At 32.1% G+C, this 20,475-nt stretch overlaps 1 protein-coding gene across 1 annotated transcript in view; it reads left to right on the forward strand.

Moving 5' to 3' along the window:
• LOC143054827 (uncharacterized) overlaps positions 1 to 20,475 on the forward strand; it is a 96,180-nt gene that overhangs the window by 100 nt on the left and 75,605 nt on the right. The window contains exons 2-4 of the mRNA XM_076227878.1: positions 610 to 714; positions 11,690 to 11,764; positions 15,246 to 15,297. Of these exons, the coding sequence (XP_076083993.1) occupies positions 610 to 714; positions 11,690 to 11,764; positions 15,246 to 15,297 (232 nt within the window). The remainder of the gene's footprint in view (positions 1 to 609; positions 715 to 11,689; positions 11,765 to 15,245; positions 15,298 to 20,475) is intronic.

Raw genomic sequence — 20,475 nt, forward strand, 5'->3', positions numbered from 1 at the left:
TGTTATCTACTTAGTCTGATCACATTACTATTAATCTACACTAAATCATGTTGTTAATTAGACAAGTTTAATGAACAAATATTTGTAATAATTATATCAAGTGGGGTCTCATTTTACTCGTATTATTGTTCTGAATCAGAAAATATAACTTTTTTTCATGTTTCTTAAAAAAAAATTTTTATTAAAATGGACAATGATACTGAATCTACACTAAATCCTGTTGTTAATCTGACAGTTTTAACGAACAAATATGTGTAAGAATCATATAAAGTGGGGTCTCATTTTGCTTGTTTTGTTCTACTGAATCCATTGATATAACTATTTTACACATTTCTTGAAAAAAAATGTTTTTTTAAGATATCAGGTTTAATGGAAGATTTGACATTTCACAACAAAACATGTTTATTTATTGTTTATATAGAATATAAATACAAGTGTGACTGGTCATTTTATTCAGTTTTGACCACTGATTCATGTGATATATATTACACAACATTGTACAGTTTATCAGACAAGTTTTAATGTCAATTGTAGGATATGTTGTATATTATTGATATTGATAACAAAGTATTGTCCATAATATTTACATGTTGTTTGGTTATATTATAGAGAGATGGAAGAACAGCTTTACATTATGCTGCTGGGGAGGGACATTTACAGACCACTAGATATCTTGTAGAAAGAGGTGCCAGTCCCTTGGTTACAACACATGAGGTAATATTTTATAGTATATGCCCAGTGTTCAATTAATTTATGGATCACTTTACTGATGATGTGTAAAATCTGTTTAGTACAATGTTTGTATTGTTATAGATGTTAACCAAGATACAACACATAAGTGATATTTCTGGCAACTTTGAGTTCAGATATTATGGACCAGTCTAGATACATTACTTTAGATTCAGAAATTATTGCATGCATTTATTATTGGGATTTTTCAGGAATGGACAAAAATGTGGTTGGTCTGATGATATCCAGCTGTTTCTGAAAGGTGCAAATGTTCATGGGTTTATTCCCCACCAGTTTTAACACGACAAGTTGGTGTTCTGTGTCTATCTGCCAATTCTACATCATTTAGGGAAAAATGCTTATACTTTTTGGCTCAGAGTCAGAATAATATATCAGAGTATGATAACATTATTTCTTGTGAACTGGGGCTATTGCAGCTAGATTGCTTGAGTCAGTCTAATACAAATTAGTTGAGAATAATTGTGTTATTGTAAGATTTACAATCCTTAATATGCATTTAATATTTGCCACTGGACGTTAAGCACCAATCAACACAGAGACACTAATTTACATGAACACTTTTTATACCTTGCTTCACACAGAGCATACAAGTTAATTTATTATCTCTTTTTCTGTCATATACAAAATTTTGGTCACTTTATTTCTCAGCAACTGCAAGTTGCAGCTTATTGAAATATGTAACTAAGTTTATGAATTAAGTACAGCTCTTTGTAAGAACCAGGCAGAGTGCGATACATGAAGGTTTCAGATTTTATCTATAATTGGCCTAGAAGAAGCAATACATGAATACTGCTCAAAAATAATTTTGGGTGGGAAAATATGAGTGGTTGCCATGGTAACGGACACTCTATTTCTTTAGTGAATTAGCGTGGTAAAATCTTTCAAAAATCAGCTAAATCACCACAATTCAGAGCCTGATTATGAATTTAATCATTCATTTTTCATTAATGTTCATATGTAACATTGATACAACTTGGTTTAAGCTTCATTTTCGTGAAGATTGCATGTCAACCAAATTTGTAATTTTTTTGAAAAATTTTGCCAAAAAATGCATATTTTCAACTTTTTTGAAATTGGGATTTTTGCGAAATTATCAAATTTTCTCTGTTGTTTTTCAGAAAAGTGCAAATGTGTACAGAATAGTTAGCACTGTAGTTATGAAGTTTGGATACTTCTTTACCAAATTAAATAAACAAATGCGTGGGATTTTTTTTAGTTTTATCACCATAGCAACCAATTTTTTCCTTGGAAACAGAGTTTTTATTTGCAGAGTTTTGCAGTTTAAGAGCTTAAATGTCCTGAATTGTTTTATAACCGATAAGAAAATACATAAAAGCTAACGCAAACTTTTTTATCGTCAAGTGTGGTTGACTTCAATTGTTACCATGGAAACACATATTATTCATAGCAACATCCACTCTAAAACTGCATAAATAGAAATTAATGTAAAAGATACATAAATAGAGGATGTTTATTTTCAAATTGGAATATGACTGCATGCTTTGCTTCACTCACAGTTTTTTCTGTTCTTTTCATTAGATTAAACAAATGTAATATATAATGTAATATTGAGGTTTGGGGGATTTAGAAAAAAGGGGGTATGTTTATTTTTTAAAGATATCATAAATGTAGATTCTTGAAAAGATAACGTTTGGTCGGAGAGCCTGATTATTTTAAAAATAGAATAATTTTTTTAGAAATTTCATATATCACATCGATATAACTTGAGTTTAGCTTCAGAGCTTAGTTAAGGGACAATGTAGTTCGCTTGTCATGTTTTGGGATTTTTGTCAGATTTTCGGAAAACCTCCGCTTTCATTCATTTGAATGCCTTAAAAAAATGGCATTGGCCCTCATTTATCTTCTTAATAAATCTTTTACATGTATAATGATAAGCCATCTTTAAAAGTTGTATACAATTTCAATTATTCTTTGATAGTTTTTGAGAATGTTAACTTGTCAATGATAAAGCTATTAAAAGTCAAGAGAGAATATTTTCCTGCCAAAATTTCAATGGCTAATATCTTGAAAACAAGCACATTGACCTGTATATTTTGTTTACTCTTTTGATTCCTTTATTAATCCCCTATCGATATTAACTATTTAATTAATTTGAAACTGAGAAGCGTACTTGCTTCAGATTGCAGTTCAACCCAACTTTTAGATTTGTTATTAGAATATACAAAAAATATCCAAAAAAACACATATTTTCATTTTTTCTGAATCATGGAGTTTTGTGAAATTATTAAATTTTCTCATATGTTTTTTTTTTTTTTTATTGAAAAGCATAGCTAGCATTGTAGTAACAAAGTTTGAATACTACTTGACCAAAATAAATAGAATATTGTGTGAGTCTCTTTTAATCACCATATTAACGTATTTTCCCCTGGAAAACAGAGTTATTATTTATTGAATTCTGCTGTATAGGGAATTCAATGTTCTCAATTATTTCCAAACCTTTATGAAAATACATAGAAGCTTATATATACTCTAAATCTAACTACGACGGTTAAGTATTATTACAACAGTTGTCATGGTAACAAATATCGCCCATAACAACATCCAATCATAAGATATATAATATGATAAAAAATAATTATAATTATGTTAATAATTTTCAATTTTCTAATGGGAATATAACTGCAAGCTTTAATCTGTTTAACTCTCAGTCCTGTCTTTGCTCATTGAGAAGACTCAACAAATTTGAATATATACACTGTGGGGAAGGATTGGCGGTTGGGTAGTTTTTGTTTGAACATTTCATAAATCCTTATAAGGAAAATTGAGAGGTTTAGCTATAAAACCAGGTTTAATATACCATTTTCTACATAAGAAAATATCTGTACCAAGTCAGTAATATATGACAGTTTTTATCCATTCGTTTGACGTGTTTGGACTTTTGATTTTGTCATTTGCTTAGAGACTTTCTGTTTAGAATTATCCTCAGTGTTTTGTATATTTGTTATTTTACTTTTTCCTACAACATTTGGTTTCAATCTGGTAATCTATAAATATTCATGAAATGTTACTAACAGATGATCGACTTCATGGGGATTGCAATAGCACATTCTAGCTTTTGTTAAGGTCCGTATAAAATTTGAAAGTATTGCTCCAACAATATAATGTCCTTTACAAATGGGACAAATTTTTTAAAAAATGGCAAAATTCTAATTTTTCGAGCGCAATAACACTCACAAAAATTTCAAACAGCAAGAGACCCAACTTGAATATAAGCTTACAAACCGATGATAGAAACATTTGCTTTAAGCATCACGGGTAGTATTAACGGTCGTCATATCAAGGAGCGTTTAATACAGTGATTTTGTCATAGTTTGGATAAGTTTGACATGGTTAATTTATGTTACTTTCCTAAACTATTGCCTCAGTTCTATTCACACGACTCTTTGAGGGGTCCGGAGGTGGCCTGTTGCAAGGCAAAATTTCTGTCTCTATCCAATATACCCTCATTTTCCAGTGGCAGTCCAAATTTCCCCGTCCATCATCCTAGATGGCCTCTATTACAACAACCTACCTATTGTATTTATTGTGAACTTGTTCTCGTCCTGAATATGCATGAAATATTTACCACTGGACGTTAAGCAACCAACAACCAATCAATCTATTCACACGAGCAGATGAAAAGCAAATAAGATGTTTGAATCTGAATTGGAGGTCAAACGATCTACATTGGAATTATTGTTTTACGAAATAAGTGCAGAATAAGGAATATATTGGAATTGCTATGGTTTGGTTAAGCGATTGAGATAGTTCGGTTAAGAGTCTAGAAATTCGTCATGGTTTTGGTCAAGTTTGTTATGGTTTAGATCAAAATAAATATATGTGTTTCATTTTAATACTGAAAATGTGTTTGATAGCACCTGTTATTGAACGAAGTTACACTATACATTTACTGCCTAAGAAGAAAAAAAGCTTGTTTAAATGTGAAACTTAATTGTTACGCGTGACATGAACAACAGTTTTAAAACTTATTGGTTTTAAAACTATATGCGAAATTACAATAAAAAACTCTTTCAAAGTTCGAATTTAAAATATGAATGATCACAATTTCGATTTGGATTTAAGTTTAACAATTATTATTACGGATCAAAAAAAACTTTAACCACAGAGTGAATGTAATGTTTCCCCGCAGAAAAACTAAGTCCATTTAAAAGTAAAATACGGAAAAGATGGATTTATTTTTTACAAAATTTACTTCGGGATACTATCTAATGATCATAAACAAGCTTCTGTCCAAGTTTGGTACAAACCAAGGATAGTTTAAGAAAGTTATTAAAATTCTAAAAACTTTAACCGCAGGGTGAATGTAATGTTTCCCCGCAGAAAAAAACTAAATCCATTTAAAAGTGAAATACGGAAAAAATGGAATTTTATTTTTAAAAAATTTACTTCTGGATACTATCTTATGATAATAAACAAGCTTCTTTCAGTGTATGTAATGTGCGAATCCTGAAATACCATTTTCACTGTATTGGTGATGAATTTTTTATGTAGAAGGATAAATAAACAGACGACAAATTCACGATTTTTGAATAAAAGAAATAATATACAATATGTACTGTTTTTATAAATTCATGATAAATGTATTTGATGCGGACCCTACAGCCATCCAGGTGTAAAGTTCATACACAGATAGATAAATATTAAGAAAAGTTAACGAACAGAACGTACAACATTGCAGGGACTAAACTTAACGCTCGCCCAGTCGCCCGAGGCGACCAGATTTTCGGCTGGGCGAATATATTTAGTCATCATGGTCGCCCAGCTGGCGACTGTAAAAAAATTGAAGTAAATTCCATTTGTACCCTTTCCCCCGCGATATTAACAAAGACTGTTCCCAAAAGGAAACCTGTTTGTCTTATCAAAGCGATATAGGAATATAGAGTATTTCCGAAAACCAGTAGGTTATTTCTAATAACTGAACCCAGTCGAATAGCTATGTTTTCAATCCGGAGTCACGATGTTGCATATATATACCTTCTTCTTTCCGCATGTTTTCTTAGTTCTGCTAAATTTTCTACGATAATTTCATTATTGAACAGTGTTTTCTATTTTACTGTTCAATAAGCATCGTGAAAGGGATGTTTTCTTATTGTCCTGTGAGTCATTTATTACAAGCCTGTTAGACGGTAACTTGTCCCTGAATCGCTTTTTACAAAAATATTTAATAAAAAACGAACTTTAAAATCTCGTAAATAAAAATCCCAATATCTAGTTTGATATCCAATCTTCATTAAAAACTTATTGAAAAATATATTTTGATCAACACTATTAGAGGATGGCTTGGATTGAGATAATATTTAATGTTCAAAGAAAGAGCCATATTGTCTAAAGGTCAACAGGAAGTTGAAAATTTGAAGGGAGATAATTTTGTTAGGAAACAACCTAAAATAAATATTGTCAAATCTTATGATACATTTCTGGTGGCAATAATTCAAATATTATAATGGTTACCACAGAAAACATTTTCAAGACTACAAGTAGGATTTCACAATAAGGCTTCATTAGAAAAACTGTTTTGTTTCATACCATGAACATACATTTAAAGAAGAATCAAAGAAGTTTGTATTTGAACATATATGAAGACTACTTCCTGTTTTACTTCTTGTATTAATAATCCTCCTTACGTGGGAGCACTTAACAAATGTACAAGTTTGTTAACATAAACATCAAAATGATATGCTTTGCTTCATGGTATGATAATTTGATAAAAAAAAATCTGACTGGAACCAACATCAAGAACATATTAATTTCTGAATAAGGTTTAAATACAACTAATGTTCTCCAGCTGAGCCTATAGCTAGCAATATTCAAGATAATTTATACAAAGTATCCTTACAATCCGGATTATTGCGTTAAAGTGCCCTTTCAGAAAACTAGCACCCTTCTGCGCAGCCCTGAGATTTAAGCTGGAACACTGTTAGTAAGTATATACTAAGTAATTTTCAGTTTTGTTTTATTTTAGTATAAAGATTAGTGGGCTCCTAAAATTTTAAGCGGGCCCCTGAAAAAAATATCTTAGGGGCCCAGCTGGCCCCTAGAGAAAAACAGTTAAGTTTAGTCCCTGCATTGTACAAGGGTTTTAAAAGTAGCAGCAAGTTTCATTTGTGTAAAAATGTACCTTTTAACATGATTATTAATGTAGTATAACTTAAAACAGGGTTTGTTGTTCAGCTTTTTGATATTGAATCAATTCCACTTTGTTGTTTTTGTGATGCGATTTATGTTTACTGTTGAATAGTGATATCAAAATTTCATTTTCACCGTAGAGCAATTCATTACTGTTGGATATGCGATGTATTTTCACAGAAAGATTTTAATTTAGCCGACTCTCTAACATAATTTATGAAGTCAGAAGGATTGATTATGTATGCATACTTTGTGAGTGAAAGTCTGAAGTAATATATTTATAAATGCTGTAAAAATGGCATTTATTGCTCATTGTTGAAGACGGTACAGTTATCTATAGTTGTTAATTTCTGTGTCATTTTGATCTCTTGTGAAGAGTTGCCTTATTCACAATCATACCATATCTTTTTTTTTATATTGTCATTTCTATATTTTCTGATAATTTGAACAGACCCAGATTTATATGTAAGAATAAATATATCCTTTCCTATTACACGCCATCATTGTATATAGAAATAGGAAGATGTGGTGTGAGTGCCAATGAGACAACTCTTCATCCAAATAACAATTTAAAAAAAAGTAAACCATTTTAGGTCAATGTACGGCCTTCAACACGGAGCATTGGCTCACACCGAACAACAAGCTATAAAGGGCCCCAAAATTACTAGTGTAAAACCATTAAAACGGGAAAAACAACAGTCTATATAAAAATAAGATGTGGTATGATTGCCAATGAGACAACTATCCACAAAAGACCAAAATGACACAGACATTAACAACTATAGGTCACCGTACGGCCTTCAACAATGAGCAAAGCCCATACCGCATAGTCAGCCATAAAAGGCCCCGATGTAAAACAATTATATAAAATAAAAAACCAAGAAACGAGAAACAAGTATAAATTACATAAACAAACGACAACTACTGTTTATCAGATTCCTGACTTAGGACAGGTACAAACATTTGCAGCGGGATTAAACGTTTTAATGGATCCAAACATTCTCCCTTTTTCTGAAACAATAGCATAACATCACAACTTAGAAAAACACACGGAAAATATCAATTGGCAGGCTTAACTCAATTAAAAAAGGTACATTAATACACTATAAACGAATAAATTTGATCTGCGATATCTGAATGCAAATGCACAGTTAAAAAATTATTAGGGACAAACATTCAAGGTCAAAAAGCAAACAAACAAGTCCAAACAAAGCCACGGTAAGTCACCACTGCAAAATATTTTTAAAACCTTCGAAAATACAAATATCTTGGACAGCTAAAGTAGCAACCATATGATTTTCTGAGGGGGGAGTGGGGGTTTACATTGACCTAAAGTAACTTGTAATGTTTTTCCATGTAAATAACCTGTGATTTTTTCCAGGCAAAGTAACTTGTATTTTTTACCAGGGCCAATCAAAAACAATCCGAACCTGCTAGGAGTGTTTGGGTCTCCCTCCCGCCCCTAGGAAAATTTTGAAAATTAGACTATACTCATTTTCTTAAATAACACATTAAATATAGTTCTTTTTCCAAAAAGAAATCTGTTGTATTGAACGGAACGGATATGTGATCTCTGCGCTGGAGATTGTAAACTAATGTGTCATTTCAAGTAACTTAACCCGCCCCCCCCCCCCTCCCCTGAAAATCAAATGAATGCTACCGGAAAAGCAGTCTACGATTTCGGTCTAAATATACAGCAGATACTTAAGACTTGCTTGCTTGGTTTGTATTCATGTTTGCCTAGGCATTGTAATTGAGATAGAGCTTGAACTTATGAGATATATTGATTCAATAATTTTGCTTGATAAGGCCAATTAAAATTAATTGATAGATTTTCATCCCCGCCCGCCCCTCTGAAATCGTCCCGCCCCGATTTTTTTTATTTTGGAAAAATTACGATTTCCGGATTTTGTTCATGTCTGTTACCGGTAAACATCGATATGTTCGTTTCATTCAAAACTTCCTGTTTCATATTTCGGTTTTGTATTTCTTCGAGTTATCTAACGAAAATGATTAAGTCGACATATTCTGCAGCTCTATGATGTCAACATCATGTACCGAGAATAGATATAGTTTACGAGAAGGGCATGAAATATTCAGGTTTATACGGTTGAACGCTGTGTCCTAGAACGCAAATCGCGATATGTCACATTAGAAAACCGTTTTTTTTAATTTTATATGATCATTTATACAATGACTTTGTGTCAGGAAATTTGGACTATGAATTCAACGATATCGAAAGCGCAAGAATCGTTGAACACATTGGTACAAAAAACATGTCAGGATTATAGAAATTATAAGGAATTGACACCAGCACGAACTTGTTAGATTGATGACCGTATATTGAGCTAAAACAAGGGTTGAAAAACATTAATATTATAGCAATTCCTTAGACTTTAATACCCATGGCTGTTGTTTTTTGTTGACAAACAGAAAACACCCTCTGTCCCAATACCCTCATTATACAACATCTTCTTTTTAGTTCAGTTCATGTTTTACATCATAATTGTATTTGCATCTTGCTTTAGCAAATTAGCACCAACCCTATTGCTTTCAACATTGTTGGAGTTTTCATTTAATTCTGTACTCATAATACTTGTATTGCATATATTTGTACAAGTTTACTTAATTTTATGGGAACTTCAAACCATCGCTTAGAAAGCAAAATAAATTTGTTGTAGGAATAGTCCAACTGAAGAGAGCATTAATTTTCTCCATGTTTTTGATGTTTACTATAGATAGGTTTTTAAAGTAGCAATTACATGTAAAACAGTCAATTGTGGTTGCCTATCAGAGATATTTATTTTTAAAGAGTTTGAAAATTTATGAACGATTCCTTATATATATATACATGTATATACAATATACATGATATATTAGCTTATGTTACACTTGTTTATACCCCTGCGGTATAAAGAACTCGTCACTAGAGGGTTTCTTATGAAATAAAATTTAAAAAATAAAATCCTCCCACCCGCCCCATTTTTTTCAAAAATTTGGATGAAAATCTACTAATTAATTTTAGTTGGCCTAATTTTGATTTGATAATTTTGCCGGTAATAGCATAATTATTTTACCGGGATCAGCACAATTTCAACTTAGCAGATGTATTCTATTTGTCTATCTCGGAGATCCTGAATTCCAATTGCGGGATAGTAGTACAACAAAGTTATATTAATAATGTTTTAAAATAGCTACATTTATATATAAAGAGGATTCCATTATACTGGACTTCTGATATTAGTGATCACCTATTGACTAATATTATTTTTAAGTCACCACCAACTTAAAATGTGTTCAATTTGCCTGTCCATCTATCCGTCTGTCCATCACACTTCAGTTTCAGTTTAGAAATACTTTGACCAAATGATTCTATTATTGGTTTGTACAGCTTAACATGCTTAATATTATGTTACAGGTCAATTTTGTGATTTATGCTGGTGGAATAACATCTCAGACGGGTGTGTGCCATGAGAAATTAAGAATGTTCTTACAATTATTTGGGCCATATCTACCTTGCCATAAGCCAGGTTGGACCAGCTATTGCAATCCCATGAAGTTCATCATCTGTTTACTTTCAAAAATTTGATTATAAGATGATGAACTCGGAACAAAGTCCGACCAAACACAATTATCTTAACAAGTATCTACTTGTACGCAACATTTAAAAAAATCAACATACCTCCCTCCCCTTTTTTCCACGCCAGCTACTCATCCCCCAACCCAAATGTTATATTATATTTATTGAACAATCTGAAGAAAAAAACCAGACAAGATTAGTACTGAGAGTGAAGCAAAGAATGAACTCATATTCCAATTTGAAAATAAACACCCCATGTTTATGTTTTATACATTAATTTCTATTTATGCAGTTTTTGAGGGGATGTTACTATGGTTATTATGTGATTCTGTGGTAACAAATGAAGTCAAAAACACTTGACGATAGAAATTTTAAGTTTTCGTTAGCTTTTATGTATTTTCTTATCGATTATAAAACAATTCAGGACATTTGAGCTCTTAAACTGCAATATTCTGCAAATAACAACTCCGTTTCCAAGGAAAAAAATGGTTGCTATGGTGAGAAAACTAAAGAAAATCCCACGCATTTGATTATTTAATTTGGTAAAGAAGTATCCAAACTTCATAACTACAGTGCTAACTATTCTGTACACATTTGCACTTTTCTGAAAAACACCAGAGAAAATTTGATAATTTCGCAAGACTCCCAATTTCAGAAAAGTTGAAAATATACATTTTTTGGCAAAATTTTTCAAAAAATTTACAAATTTGGTTGACATGCAATCCTCACTTAAATGAAGCTTAAACCAAGTTGTATCAATGTTACATATGAACATTAATGAAAAATGCATGATTCTATTCATAATCAGGCTCTGAATTGTGGTGATTTAGCTGATTTTTGAAAGATTTTACCACGCTTACCAACCAAAAAATAGTGTGTCCGTTACCATGGCCACCACTCATATTTTCCTACTCAAAATTATTTTTTGAGCAGTTTTCATTTATTGCTTCTACTAGGCCAATTATAGATAAAATCTGGAACCCCCCATGTATCACATGTATATGGCACTCTGACTGGTTCTTACAAAGAGCTGTACTTAATAATCAGAGCTGAGGGGTCACAAACAAAAATATTACTCAGTTGTTACTGGTATGAAGTGAAAATCAGAGCTGAAAGGTCACATAATAAAATAAAATACCACTCAGATGTTACTGATGGTATAAATGTACTGTAAGATAAGATCAATTGATATGTATGTCCCACTGATTTCAGGGTAAAACTCCATATGATCTTGCAGCACAACTGAAGGATGGTCCAAGACGCAAGGAAGTAATGCAATACTTACAGGTATGTATATCACAAATTCTTACTTTTAAACAGAATAACATGAAATCAATATTTATTGATGTACCATACATAACATTAGAAGATGTGGTATGATTGCCAATGAGACAACTCTTCACAAGAGACCAAATGACACAGAAATTAACAACTATAGGTCACTGTACAGCCTTCAACAATAAGAAAAGACCATACCTCAGCCCTGAAATGACAAATTTATGTAAAACAATTAAAACGAGAAGACTAACGGCCTTATTTATGTACAAAAAAATGAACGGAAAAACAATATGTAACACATCAACAAACGACAACCACTGAATTACAGGCTCCTGACTTGGGACAGGCACATACATACAGAATGCGTTGGGGTTGAACATGTTAGCAGGATCCCAACTGTCCTTCTAACCTGGGACAATGGTGTTACAGGGCAACATAAGAACGAACTATAAAAATCAGTTGAAAAAGGCTTAACTCATCAGATGGATACTAATAGAAATACATCTAACAAAAACACAGAGTAGACGTGGCCGGGTACTTGTACATCCCAACAACAAATAGACACCAAGTACAGATCTGAGAGTACTCGCCAATACTGACAGCTTGTTCAAAGCCAATAACAACTAATAAAAAAATCATGCATCCAAGACTAAATTATCAATCATTACACATCCAACAACCAATGGATTTAGTGTAAAGACGTCATAAACAGTCAGAGAAAAACATGACCTTGTGCAATGCCAAGATACAGGTACCAACAGATTGTAGATCCATGAATGTGCATATGTAAATAACAATAATATTTAGTTTGCTTTTAACTGACTGATAACAAAATCAATATTAATACCAATAAAAACAATATTCAAAGATCAGATTACAGTGTTGAATTGGTAACCTATTACAATAAGTTTATTTAAAGGATGGATAAGTTAGATTTACCAGGGTTGTTTCTAAATTTCAGGGCACGGTAAACAACAACGCCGTAAAAAAAGGCCCCTTTATATCTTGCAAAATTGCAAATTGTTCTTTTAATCCGCACTCTAACTTAAGTTTTTAACCGGATTTTTGTGACAAAAATGTCGGTTATTGATTTGGGGATGTACGGCGGGCGGCCGGGCGGGCGGGCGGGCGGGTGGGCGGTCGGGCTGTCGGGCGGGCGGCCGGGCAGCAATCAAATGTTGTCCGTGCATTAACTCATGAACCGTTCAACCAAAGCTTTTAAAATTTTAATATGTTATTCCTGACAACTATACGAAGGTCAAGTTCAATAATGGCGATTTTGACTTTTACTGTTCAGGAGTTATGGTTCTTGAAAGATTGAAAAATGGAGTTGTCCAGGCATTTACGCATGAACTGTTCTACCAAAGCTTCCCAAATTTTAATATGTTGTTACTAATGAAAGAATGGAGGTCAAGTTCAATAATGACGTATTTGACTTTTACCGTTCAGGAGTTATGGTTCTTGAAAGATTGAAAAATGGAGTTTCCAGTCGTGTCCGTGCATTTATGCATGAACTGTTCTACCAAAGCTTCCGAAATTTTAATATGCTGTTACTGATGACAAAATGGAGGTCAAGTTCAATAATGACGATTTTGACTTTTACCGTTCAGGAGTTATGGTTCTTGAAAGATTGAAAAATGGTTTTTCCCGTCGTGTCCGTGCATTTTCTCATGAACCATTCAACCAAAGCTTTTGAAATTTTAATATGTTGTTACTGATGACAAAATAGAGGTCAAGTTCAATAATGACGATTTTGACTTTTACCGTTCAGGAGTTATGGTTCTTGAAAGATCCTAAAATGGCGTTTCCATTCAGGTTGTTGCATTTACTCATGAACCATTCAATCTAAGCTTTTCAAATTTTAATATGTTGATACTGATGACAAAATGGAGGTCAAATTTGATATTGACGATTTTCACTTTCACCATTCATCAGTAATGGTTCTTGTGATATTGCCAGGACACAAATAAATGTTAATAAATCCGGTTTGCTGTCGTTGTGACAGCCTCTTGTCCTTATGAAAAATTTATGAAACTCATTCACAATGTTAAAAACCAAAACTCCCAGACATAGGGTGATTTCAGGTAGTGAGTTACTTACCATTTTAGAGTTATGCCCCTTTGTATCTTTCAATTTATTGAAACTCATACACAATGTTTAGAACTAAAACGTGCAGACAGAGTTTGAATTTGGGCAGTGAGGTACTGTTCTAGAGTTATCACCTTTTTAACTTCGAAAATTGCAAGTTTTATGAAACTCATACACAATGATAAAGAACCAGTGTCCTCGGACACATTCGTCTTTTATTTTTGTTTACAGTTTCTACTTATCTGTTATAGTTAATGAGATAATGGGCAAACACTTGAAAAATTAGTCAAATATCATCAGCGAGATAAATACTTTAAGATGTCCTCAAAACTTTTTAGCTATTTTGGCATCTTTGAAGATGGGCATATTTGGTCTTTTTTGCTGTTGACAATTTTGACCTTTTTGTCGAGCCTTCGACTTTTGTTGAAAAAGCGAGACTAAGCGATCCTACATTCCGTCGGTGTCGGCGGCGGCGTCCACAAATATTCACTCTGGTTAAAGTTTTTGAAATTTTAATAACTTTCTTAAACTATACTGGATTACTTCCAAACGTGGACAGAAGCTTGTTTATGATCATTAGATAGTATCCAGAAGTGAATTTTGTAAAAATAAAATTCCATTTTTTTCTGTATTTTACTTATAAATGGACTTAGTTTTTCTGCGGGGAAACATTACATTCACTCTGTGGTTAAAGTTTTTAAAATTTTAATAACTTTCTTAAACTATCCTGGGTTTGTACCAAACATGGACAGAAGCGTGTTTATGATCAAAAGATAATATACAGAAGTAAATTTTGTAAAAAAATAAATCCGTTTTTTCCGTATTTTACTTTTAAATGGACTTAGATTTTCTGCCAGGAAACAACACATTCACTCTGTGGTTAAATTTTAAAAAAATTTAATAACTTTCTTATACTACTTTTAATTTGTACCAAACTTAGACAGAAGCTTGTTTATGATCAAAAGCTAGTATTTAGAAGGAAATTTTGTTAATATTTTGTACTGTGTATCTGTATTTTACTTAAAAATGGACTTAGTTTTTCTTTCAGATAACATTACATACCGTCTGCAGTTAAAGTTTTTAAACATTTATTAGATTCATAAACTATCCTGGATTTTTACCAAACTTGGACAGAAGCTTCTTTCAATCAAAAGATAGTATCAAGAGGAATATTTTTATTGATTTTTTCCTCATTTTTGTTGAGCCTGTGATTTTCAGCAAAAGTAGACACTGGGTTCCGCGGAACCCTTACAAATTTTTATTGTTGTTTTTTTAGATTAAATGCAAAAAACACTAAAATTAGACAAAAATCAGCATCCAAGATTAAAAAAAACTTAAAGTTGACAAAAATCAGCATGCAAGGTAAAAAAATACCTCACAGTGCATATTTCTCCTTTTTCAGACAGTTATGTCGGAGAAATCCTCAAGTATTCCTGCTGGACCGAAAATGGAAGGTATTTTCTTAATCATTATTTCATTTATATTAGAATTAACATGTGTAAATATTATGAGTGGAGGATTCCTATATATTTGTAGGTCACCTGGTCAAATGAGAAGATCAACGTTACATTCAATAAACATTTCAATAGAAATCAGTTCATCAAAGGGGTGTCCCGTTACTGGGGTTCATATTTACTTTAGGCAATAGAAGATCATGGACCTTTCACCAAAAATAGCAAAAGGTCCTTTATTCTTAGTAGGTAATTGAAATATCAATTTAGTAAAAAAAAAAATGCTTTCCCTTAGAAATCACTCGTCATAATCGAATACACCAACTTCATTTTTTTCTGATTTTTTCTAATAAATTCATTTAGAATAATGGTTATCCTCTTCCTTGCCAATAATAACGCTGTGACAGTGTGTTTAATAACTCTTTGAACCTTTTTATTTGTTCTGCATTCAACTGCTGCTGAACAACAAACTAGGGCACTTTGCCTTTAAGTGTGTGTTGGATAAACCAGTTTAACATCAAAAATAGGTGAAGGAGGATTAATCCTCCATTTGGGCTGTTCATCGTCAACATGTTGAACAATAACTTAAAAAACGCTTTGAGCAGTTTCCATGAAACTTTGGTTAACTGTTTGTATCTATTGACCAGTGTTCTCCCCAGGCTGTTTTAGCGTCGCGGTACACCGCAACGCTATATTTTTTCACCGTGATGCTATAATAATTCCCGCGATGTTATAATTATTCCCGCGACGCTATAATTATTTTGAAGATGCTATTTTCCTTGTCCTCAATTTTGAACTTTCATCTTTTATCGATTATGATCATAAAAATTATATCACCTGTAATCGTAATCCCTTTTTAAAAGTGGGACACTATAGGCAATTAAGAGATTAAATAGCCAGGTGTTAATTGCCCTCAGGGTGATAACTGTTTGGATGCGAATATCCCAAGCTGACACTCGTGACATGACTAATACCACGTGTCTGCAATCACCAACTTTGACATGGAAAAATGCAATCACAAAAACAATTTGAAATCTATGTTTTGTATAACGAAATTTCAAATATTAAAATGATTTTTTTGTTTGTTAAAAGGTCGTTTATTTGTGCAAATCTCAAAAAAATACTTCCTTTCTCTTCCGGTAAATTACGAGAGCGAGAATTTTGGTTTTGAGCTCAAATAAGTTTTATACATACTTCTTTAAAAAGTGATCATAATTGGCTTAAGTTTATGTTTAATTCATTTAATGCATTAAAGGCGTCTTATTCATTCACAATCTCTAGTCAAACAATGTTTATTCTCGGGACTCATTTTCATATATTTTTCTACGGCCGCCATTGCACATTTTTGTGTAAACCATGGATCCGAACCGGACCAGATATGACAAAAATACGCATTTTCACGATAATGACAACAGACGGACGGTAGGTAGAAAAAATATACCAATAGAGAAAACTACGCATTAATAGACTATTTGTTAGATAACTTTGTTAAAAATACGTATCATTTTGATGTCAAGATAAAAAAACAACAGGGACTAATTCATTCAGTGCCATGAAACAATGAATTTCATAAACATGATAAAAAAAGTTTTTAAATTGATATTTTTTTTGCTACTTTTGCTACTTTATCTTTACTTAATATAATATAAAAAAATAGTTAATTTTGTGTACTAGATATTCAGTTTTGTATATATACCAGGGGTGTGGAAAGATTTGTTGTGAGCACTTGTCCCTGGGCAAGTAAAACTAAACTTTTTACTTGTCCGGAAGAAAATTTACTTGCCCTGATGATCCCAATAAATATTGAAGTATTTCTTATTAGCTAATATATGATTATTACTTAGCACTGTTGTACATCAGAAACAAACAAAATCCATTTGTTTATATGTGTAAAATATTAGGGAAGTATAGGAAATGGGTTAACATCAATGGGACAGAAACCTAACAGCAAACTAACCAATGAAATAACATGTAAAGGACAATTTTGCAGCAGTTTTTGAATAAAAATTGTAGCCAGTAGGTACATATATACAAAATTTAAGGACAGTAATTGAAGAAATGTAAACTAAATAATAGATAAACTATTGATTTTGTGGTGTTTCTCTCAACTGTAACACTTGGTTTTTTTTCTTGATTATTTATTTTTGTCTTGATGGGCAATTAAAGCGTCCCTTCTATTTACCACTTTGACAACAAATAATGTTGACCTTTCATCTATAAATAAGACAAAAGCTTAATTTATTTTCGGAAAATCCAAAGATAGCCAGGGGCAATCTGATATCCACGATGTCTGAAATTCTCGCTTCCGTTTTTTTTTTTTAAATACTCTGTGTCCTCCAAATTCTATTAAGGTTTTCTACTCGACTCATAACTCTTTTTGTCTTGCTTGCCCCGCTTTTTATTAAGTATTTATCAATCTGAATCTCGATACAAAATTTAAAGAAATGACACTTCTGGTAAATCATGGATAAAACCTAATCGACAATCCCGGGTCAACGGACAAAGCCAATGCAATGTTACACGATTTGGGTTCGCATACTTATTTTTATTTATTTTGGTAATTGATCTATTTTCGGTATCATGTAATATTTATCGTCATGAACATTAATTTTTTTACTTGCTGAACATTGGTTTCTTTTACATAAAATAAACATCTTTATACGTTTTGAAATTAATTTTATGTTTTTGTTGGATTTGAACTTTGTCTTGTATATTTTTTTACTTGTCCACGGGCAACCAAGATAAAAATAATTACTTGTCCGGTTGTTCAAATGTACGAGTCGGGCAAGTCGGGCATAGCATTTCCACACCCCTGTATACAGGTTGCACTATAATGAACCATTCATTCATTTGACTTATTGTTGGGTAACTGAAAGCACATATATTTATTTTTATTTGGCACAAGAGGAAAAAAATAATTCTGTAACTATAAATGAATAAAGAAAACATAAACTGAAACAACTGTTTTTGTTGTTATAGTTTAATTGTATTCTCAGTTATGAATTGAACAATATAAACTAAAACCTATAAAGGAAATAGAGCATCAACGCGACGCGACAAATGACATTAAAAAAAATATGCAGTTATTTTTTTAACCAAAATGTGATGCTATCCAAAATTTCTGGGGAGAACACTGTTGACATGTAAGCTCAATTTTATTTTTATAAAGTTAGATTTTACATTTTTCGAATTAGGGGGTTTTATTCATCAAAACAGGGTGTTTTTCAGTTTTTGAAAAAAACTCAAAGTGATTTGAGCAGTATTCAAGAAAATTTGGTGACTTTAGTTTTTTTTTTATTGGGATATGATTGCTTTCAAGCAATCTGTAGACTTATACCAGTGGCTCAGGTCTATGTCCTCACGTCAACCGTTTTATTCTAAACACTAAGGAACATCTTAGATTCGTATGATTGTCTTGCTTTTAAAAGTAGAAACAAACAAAGGGATTGAACTTAAACAACTTTCCTATTATGTTCTTTTCATAATCTTCATGTTTGATATTTCCCTTGACTTATATGCCTGTTTTTAACAAGTTTTGAAAATGATATTTGATATTGTACTTCAATAAAGAAATAGAGAACCATCTAGGTCGTTTAATTAACATTTAATACACGTTCTCGCTCCAGGGTTTGTTTAGGTAATTGTGCGCATATGTATAGTTGTCCTGACTTCAAGGGGTATTAGATTGAAATATATGTACGTCTGCTATTGAGGGTTATTGTTGTTGCATAATTTTGAATCATATGCATCATTTAAATTAAAATAAGTGTAGTCCACATCGTAGAACTTTAACCACAACACTCCTTCAGGCGAAATGGAGTCTTCCATATTATCGTTTCGAGTTGTCTCCCTTCCGGAAGTAAATTCCTTCAATTCTGAGAGATTAAAATATACAATACAAATTAACGTCGTATTATATTAAAAACTATCGCAATTTAAACAGAGGGATGTGTACGGAAAGGAGTCATGACGACTGACCCAAAGGAAATTTAATATTTAAAGAGTTAGGAATGGGGTTCCTCTTAGAATTAACGTAGGAAAATAGGTGATAAGATTATAAAGATACGAGGTGAAATTATACCTTCTCTCGTGACTTCTGTGGAAAGTAAACTTGGAATTGATAGTACAAAAATAAAACACAATAGGCCTAAGTACATTGTTCATACACTTGTAACTGGGATTGGTTATTTTGTAACTAATCAGATTACGTAAATTACATTTTACATGTGCAGTTGTCTTGAATTAGTTTTGAAAATTTTATTATCCAGCTACATGTATATATGTGTCAATGAAAACAATAGCAAGTGTATCCTTCAGAGCCATCTGCTCTTTGATAAATTTATGTTATGACATTGTCATGATTGTGGAGTTATGATACTTCATTCTTTGAAAAAGCAACGAGCTCATGTCACAGCTCTTTATTTATATGTGCTTTACAAAGAAGTGTTTAAATTAAAATCTTAACTATTGTTTACTTATAATTTAAGCTTGGTGTCAGGTCATTAAAGATTGCATATTTTGGCGTTAATATTGATTCACTTAAATAGGGTCTTTGCATCGGAACTAAACACATTTAAAAACCAGTTATTGGCATGACAAGGGTTATGTTCTTATCATATATGATGAAGACTCAGGTAAATGTCATATTCAACTCTTTGGTATCCAAATTTTTATCCTCCAACGTGGTAAAAAATTTAATGTGCAATTTATTTATACCCGTCAGATAATACAAAATGTGTTGGATTGCAAATTCTCAAAACTCAGATTTATCTTTTTTGACGACCGTGACAAGAACCCATTAGGAGCAATACAATAATGGAGCTTTTGCATATTTTTTCTCTAACTAAATTAGAATGCATTACTAAGAACTTGGTTGCTGATGAAATTTAAATCTGATTCAAAGAAAAAAAAAATCTGTGACTAGATACCAAAAGATACCAAATTGGGTCAACTTCAGAAATTAACCGATTCACAAACTCTACAATTAAAAAACAAATCCAACAATTCAACAACACTTCTCTTCTTCATTATTAACCGGATTTTTGTGACAAAAATGTCGGTTATTGATTTGGGGATGTACGGCGGGCGGGCGGCAATCAAATGTTGTCCGTGCATTAACTCATGAACCGTTCAACCAAAGCTTTTAAAATTTTAATATGTTGTTACTGACAACTAAATGAA

The sequence above is a fragment of the Mytilus galloprovincialis genome, chromosome 12 (genome assembly GCF_965363235.1).
Source record: "Mytilus galloprovincialis chromosome 12, xbMytGall1.hap1.1, whole genome shotgun sequence".
In the NCBI taxonomy this organism is placed as follows: Eukaryota; Metazoa; Mollusca; class Bivalvia; order Mytilida; family Mytilidae; genus Mytilus; species Mytilus galloprovincialis.